The sequence below is a fragment of the Monopterus albus genome, unplaced genomic scaffold, assembly GCF_001952655.1.
Source record: "Monopterus albus unplaced genomic scaffold, M_albus_1.0 scaffold188.1, whole genome shotgun sequence".
NCBI classification, from domain to species: domain Eukaryota; kingdom Metazoa; phylum Chordata; class Actinopteri; order Synbranchiformes; family Synbranchidae; genus Monopterus; species Monopterus albus.
The window spans coordinates 567,388-574,769 of record NW_018128068.1 but is presented as its reverse complement, the minus strand read 5'-3'; the positions used below and the strand labels follow the sequence as shown (position 1 = coordinate 574,769).

Below are 7,382 nucleotides of genomic sequence, written 5' to 3'. Positions count from 1 at the left end.
TGTGAGTAACCACAGAATGATGTCACAGGGGTCAGTCATATATGATCAATGAGACGTCTATACTTGCGTGGTGGTCCACCTCTGTGCATAATGAGGCTTAAGCTCCCATTGAGGCTTTAAACTGGGAAATCTGGGCCAAGTGGGGAGACAGTAGAAGTCCAGATCAAATTAAACTTACCCATATTAACTTGAATGTAAAAAGAAAACCAAACACTCCCATTCTTGCTTTTTTCACTTTTATTGGAGGTGCAACTGTCTAGTGCAAATGTAACGTCACATTTGTGATGAGCTGAGGAACATGCACAAAACACTGACATACGTCTGCTAGGCATTTTCCCTGCTTTTAAAAACCAAGAGATTCATTATCGTATTCAGTGCTCCAGTTCCACTATGAGCAACTCAAAACACTTGGCGGTACAAAAAAAGAAAGAAAAACAATAGTCATTGATAAAAAATAAACTACACATGTCCCCAAATGCTAAAACAGATTTGAGCGAGTTAGTCTGAAGTGAGGGCGGAGGAGAGTGCATGTACAGTGTGAGACCGTGAGTCACTGCAGGAGAGACAGCATCTAAGTGTGGAGGTCAATAATCCTAATCTGGTCTCAACCTGAGTAATGACACCACAGGTAGTTAATACCTGGCAAACCATATAGATATATATATACACACACACACATACATACATACATACATACATACATATACACATACACACACACACACACACACACACACACACACACCTTTTAATACAAGTAAGCAATACATGTCATAAGGTCATCTTGAGATTGTGTTTGAGGTATGGAGAGTTCTCATAATGACCCAGAAATGAGAAAAAGCAAAACAGATAACTCACAAATAAGCGTTTTTTAAAATAATTTTTAGGACACATGTAGAACAACGAATTGCATAGACAGTCTATTAGCTAGCTACATTAGCCTGCACTCAATCAAATCTAATACATCAAGGCATAGTAAGCCAAATCAAAAATATATTTAGCACTTTAAAATAACAGCATGGTGACCAAAGTGCTCCACAGATATAAAACATGAACAGCACACAAAACAAATTCAAATAGAATAGAAAGTAAGAATGAGAATACAATCGCAGACAACAACAAAATGGGTCAACTCCACTAAGAATTAAATGGCCAGAACAAACAGATACATTTTAGTGAAGATTTAAACTCTCTCAGATCTAACATTTATGTAGGGAGTTCCAGACAAAGTGTGATGTCCCCATCAACATTGCTTAGCCCTGGGAAACTCCAGCAACAAACTGTTCGCTGATCTAAGACCTCCCAAGGACCTATGCCATGGCACAAGTTCAGAGAGGTACTGTGCGGTGACTGAGCTCTTGTCTACTTCATATTTTCAAATAGAGCATGTGGTTTATGCAAAGCCCATCTCAGATGTTGATATAACTTAAGATATTCCTCAGAGGTTTGTCTCTGAGAATATCAACCACCAGAAAAAGGCATAAACAATTTTTTTTCCATTTCTGAAGCCTCCTTCATAGTTACGCAACATACTGCAATTATTAACTACAGGAAAAATCCTCTGTGGTGAAGGTACATTGTGTTGAAATATGTGAATTTCTGTTGTCAGTGAGACGTCTTGCATCATGAAGTGCACTCCACTGTGACTATACTGCACTTCAGACCTCATAGTCACACCAAATCTCTCCTCCTCTCTCTCTCTCTCTCGTATCCAGCTGTCAAATCCAATCGTCTGCAAATCCAGCGGCAGCCATAATCTGTAACTTTCAGTGGTTATCTAAAATCAATCTGGAGACCGTCCACATGTCTAGAGTCCACTGTGCCATTTTGTTTTCTCACACCCTGTACAGTACAGTACGTGCTCACTGAAGCATCAGACACAAAATTGATAGGTTTATTCTGACAGATTTTATGCAGGCTGTAAGAATCAGGATTGAGCTCAAGTCACACTAGCTGTGTGCGCTTCATGTTTGTGGCTTCAATTAGAATTGTAAATGAGCCACAGGGAGTGATGCACCTGACCTTTGTCACTATAAATAACCACATGACCTTTACTGTGAGCAGAACAAGGACAAGACTGGGAGCTTTTCAACTCATCACGGCAAGAAGAATCTCCGCTGTACAGGCTGACAAGCATGTCATCATCATCACTGATGGGAACACACCACAGGACTGCAGTCTGCAGTGTGTGAATTTATGTATAATTTGTGGCCAGCAGCGCCTCATTAGTTGCCCTCCTTCAAATGAGTAGCTGAAAATGAATATATTCAATCAATCAACAAGCATGAAATCACAAGCCCTCACATTTCCGTGTCAGATTGTTTGCACCACAGATATATGACCCACATAGCAATGCCCAGGACACCCAGCGCTGTACATCCCCACCGCCTTTTTCCCCTCACACTCAAACTTATATCTGGGGCTTAATTGCAAAAAAAAAAAAAAGAGCTGAGAAAGAGTTGAGAGGGTTGACCTATTTCAGCTCAGAAAACAAGTGTGACATACTGTAACTGCTTGATCTAAACTAAATTAGGATTTTATTGCGATACTATATACATACGGATGCAGCAAATTTTTTTAAATGAAAGTCAAGTGAAGACTATATGTGGTTTACAAACACAGGTAAAGCCAGTAAAGCAAATTGTATATTATATAGAGAAGTTCCAGAGGTTCTGTGACAGATTTTTATTAACATAAAGAAAATAATATACTGTAGGTAGGCTGCTTATGTGTACAGTTCAAAGGTCTTCAAAACAATCCTTCTGTGTGGAGCTTTCACACCTTTATACACTCTCAGTATAATGCAGTGCAGTTCAACAGCATTACAGACTCCACAATGATCATAGAACACCTCTCTAAAACAGTTTGGACAAAAAGTGAACAGCAGCACCTTTAAGAACAGAGAACATACTTCAGGCCTGTTGGATTAGAATGAATTCATTCTAGCTGTGTTCCTAATAAAATGCCAACTGAGTTTAGGACAACTGGCACAAAACTAACTTAAAGTTGCTGGAACCTATGTGACAAACGGTAGCTCATATTCAGAGCAACAGGAAAAAAAAACCCCACTGACATCAGCATCACAAAGCTTTCACTGAGCATGAACAACAGAAGCTGAGCTGACATTCTGCATCACATCTCTGAGGACCGCAAGCCTTTCATCTCCTCACTGTGCAGCTGTGAGCAGGAGAAGGAATATCAATGGAAATATTTACATATTTACAGTACAAAGACTGAATAGAACTCAGCACATTAAAGTCTCAAATTCTCTATATACACTGAACAAAGCAGCCACTTTTGTTCAACTTTCAAAAAGAGGCGAGTGATGATATAAAACGCTTGCTTCTGCTGTAAGGAAGCGGTCGTCGGAACACTTAGCAAAATGGTGAAAAAGCTGCTTCTCAATCAAAATTATCTGCATGAATTTGCATGAGCAGCACAGTCACATCCTGGATCCTCTGTCCAGAGGCTCTGCAGACACATCTCACAAATCTAACAGCATGTCAAAACAACGTGCATCATTGCCAGAGGGAGCCAGTGTCTCAGCTCTCCTCCTCTGACACATTTTATTCATTTATTTATTTATTTTTGTGCTGACTGATATGCTGGTCACTTACAGAGATCTCTTGTCAGAATATGAACCAGTTAAATGCCTCGCAATATTCTTCTCATCAAGAGATGTTAAGTAAGGGGTTTTTAAGAAGTAATAAGACAGTTGGATTTTATTTACAATCAACAGCTGGTTTCAATTGTACTGTATACAGCAATACCCTTGTCGTGCCTTCAGTACTGGAAAACAAAACTGGTGCACTGTTCCAGTCAGTGGCCGCTTTAACCAAACACCCATGATTCTTACATTAAATGACTCAATGACCAAAAACACAGTTAACTCCGGGGCTCTCAGACCTGTGTCAGCCACACTGCCTGTATTATTTATTTACAATTTAGTTTTATCCTTTTTTTAATTCCCTCCTTTACCTTATTTATATACTGAACACACCCACACACCACCTGTGCACTCATTATACTTGCATGCCTGTGTTCCATCTATGCAGCCATTGTTTGTCTTCCATGCACTGCTTTGAATGTTTGTACGTTTTGCATTGTAATAAAAAAAATTGGTTTGATGAAACATTACTTAACTTTGTATTCAGAATAATTAAAAATATGTCTCATAAAAGAGGATAAATGAATGCTCAGTCAATCCAAACCCTGTCCCTCAGGTCTGCTACCATTACTTGCGGGTATTGGCACAGACCGGCAGTGTGAATCTCAAAGCAGACAATTAGTCGTGGTTTTCCTGCATTCAGAGCTCTGTTTATGTTAATATGAACAGCAGAAGATCTTTCTAAACAGTACAGCAGTACAGGTGGAAGGACGTAGGGGATGATAAGGAGAGAAGGAGATCAAAGACGAGGTTGATTCCCCTGGACTGTGGTCTGTTACTGCTGATAAGGTGGATGGGAACAAGATGCAGACCTCAGAGCACATGCACACACATCCTCTGTCAGACACAATCTACACACATCACTAATTTGGCAGAATGAAACCTTGCATGAAGCTGGAAAGGTTTGCTTTCACTGACACAGAGATACAGCAGCAGTTGCCTCCAGCAGCCCCCTCCTCTTCCTCCTTTTCTTGGTTTCTGACTGAATTGATCAAACATGAGACTCAACAACTCTGAGCAGAACACTGCTTGGTTTAATCCTGCAAAAGGATTCCAATGGGCAGAGGGGAAAGCGACATGGATAGAGGATATCAGTTTCATCAGGTATCAGTTAAAGCCACCTCAGCTTGCAGGATTACTGTTGTTGAACCATTAAAGCAAAAGGAAAACAAAAACCAAGAGTATTCATTTAATTTAGGAACCAATTAATAAACTTGTTATTATGCATCACTTCATATTACCCATGCATGCTTACAAAGTCCATATGTACCTTGTTGAGGTAACTGTATGAATATCAGAAGTTAGACTGTATGGAATTTAATATTTTTCATGATATTTCCAATTCCTTGCATGAAGCCAGTAGTTTACATGAAACCTATAACAATGCACATAAGTGTTTTATTTACACTAAATGCTTGACACAGTCACAATTTAAAAATGTTTGCATTGAATGGGAATCTAGACGACGCCTGGAAAAGTACAAACGTACTGCTACCGCAGTGCTCATCTCATATCTCCACTACTTTGCAGGTTTCTCTATAAATTCTGATATTAAGTCAGTCTTTTTCACTTAGATTCTTACAGAAAATTCATTCTGCGAGGAACATGAATGTGTTCACTGCAATCGATTCCGTGGCATTTCACTAAAAATCAACCAACCAAGAGTACAAGTACTGTACAGACTTTTCTGCCAGTTCATGCCACTAGTGTGGCCAAAAAAAAAAAGAAAAAAGAAAATTCATTTACCTGTATATGGAGACATTCTCTATGAGGTCTGTCGTCTCTGTGTCTGTGATGATGATGCCCTTTGGCGAGACTGTCAGTGTTACTTTCCTAAACTTCTTGGTGCTGGCTCTCGCCTGTGGATATGAAACAAACACTCATTAAAAATAAAAAAACAAACTTTAATCTTGCCTCAGTTATAAAAGGGTGCCAGCCTGTCACTGACACTAATGGAAGATGATTTCACTACTGATTAAACTTCTAAAAACCCTCAAATGCGAAATAACTGCCAAGCATGTGCGAGCCCAGACAGGGGAAATTTATAAAAACTGACAGAACAGGGAGAGGGAAGCAGCGATGTGTAGCCCAAAATGAGTACTCGAGGTCGCGCTAGCAACCACTGACTGCTCCTGGCTGCCTGCTCCATCTGGAGTTTCAGAGGCCAGAGTGCTGAGCTTGTGATCTGTGTGAGTGCCTGTTGACAATGGCAGTGACCTTCTTTCCATGCAACAAATGAACAGCAGGTTTGTTTCAAGCCCAAATGTTAAGGTCAAGAATAGGCAGAGTGGCTGTAAAATAAAAAACCAGGACTTCTCAGTGACAACAGCAAATGTGCCCTGGAGATGATGGCAACAAACAACAATCTGCTCAAGCCCACAGCCCTCAAAGTATGGGAAACTGACACTGTCATAATGGAAAGGGCGCTGTGCCTGACTGGTAGCTAGTTCATGTAGGAAGCGCCGATGACCACAAGGCAAAAATCTGTCTGCTTCAGGCACCTAGCCAAAAACCCATAGACTTCAGTGTGAGAGCAGCGGAAGTACAAACATGCTCAGTGTGAGAGCAGCGGAAGTACAAACAAGTAGAAGTACAAGCTGTATGTACTGTTGACATGATGCAGCAATTTATCAGCTTCCATCCTGACAAAATACTGTCTTGGATCATTGAGACAAAACAGATAAAATCTAAATTTAACAAGCATTCCCTGTTTTCAGACAACATGCACTGTAGTTTGAGGCTATAATTTCACAAATCCACATGAGAATTTCTATAAAAAGCATCACTGTAATTGAAATCTTCACAATGTCACTCTAGTATAGTGTGCAAGATTTGTCAAGCAGTGGTCATCAAATGTTATGGTAAAACAGTATGCATTATAAAGTAGTTTGAGTCAAGACTCACTGTGGCAACAATTCTGCGAATGGCAGCTGAAGCCATGTCCTCGCCTTTAGGCTGGCCCACTAGTGTCATACCCAGGTACTTCAAGTTGAACACCATCCCCTCCAGCAGGGTCTCCTTGGTGTCCGTCCAATTCTCTGCCAGCTCTGATGGGACATAAAAGACATTGTTAGAAATCACTGAAATGCTTTGATCTGTTTAACACAGGGGTCGGCAACCCGAGGCTCCGGAGCCGCATGTGGCTCTTCAGCCTCCTTGTTGTGGCTCCCTTCGGGGAGACGTGCTGAAACGCTTCGCTGCTTGTCTGGAACACGGGAAAACCTTGGAAAGCAAAGGCCTCAGCTATTCCGAACTGGGAGACCTCGATTGGCTGGAAAAGTTTTATTTCATGGTGGATATGACAAGTCACTTAAGCACGCTGAATAAAAATCTCCAGGCAGTTGCTGGAGGATGTTCTGGCGTTTGTGCGCAAGATGACAGTGTTTGCCAGAGATGTACAGAAAGGTACGCTCTCTCACTTCCCCTCCCTGAGAGAGTTCAATGAAGAGAACAATCACATAAATTGTGATTATTTACACCTTGCAATTATGGCAATGCAAGCTGCATTTGGAGAAAGATTCAGGGAGTTCAGAAAGGAACAAAAAAACACTCTGTCCTTCCCTGTCACACCGTGGACATCAACCCATCCCTGCCGAACATATTCGCATTCACAGAGATAAGTCAGCCCGATCTTGAAATTGAACTGGCTGACATAGCGGATAAAGACTTATGGGTATCCAAGTTCAAAAGCCTGACAGCGGATCTCAAAGAAGTC

At 40.9% G+C, this 7,382-nt stretch overlaps 1 protein-coding gene across 2 annotated transcripts in view; it reads right to left on the bottom strand.

Moving 5' to 3' along the window:
* The window catches only part of LOC109970001 (low density lipoprotein receptor adapter protein 1), a 33,445-nt gene that overhangs the window by 8,847 nt on the left and 17,216 nt on the right, over positions 1 to 7,382 (bottom strand). For both annotated transcript variants that reach the window (XM_020617284.1, XM_020617282.1), the window contains exons 2-3: positions 6,572 to 6,714; positions 5,414 to 5,526 (exon numbers count right to left, since the gene is read on the bottom strand). In XM_020617284.1, the coding sequence (XP_020472940.1) occupies positions 5,414 to 5,526; positions 6,572 to 6,714 (256 nt within the window). The remainder of the gene's footprint in view (positions 1 to 5,413; positions 5,527 to 6,571; positions 6,715 to 7,382) is intronic.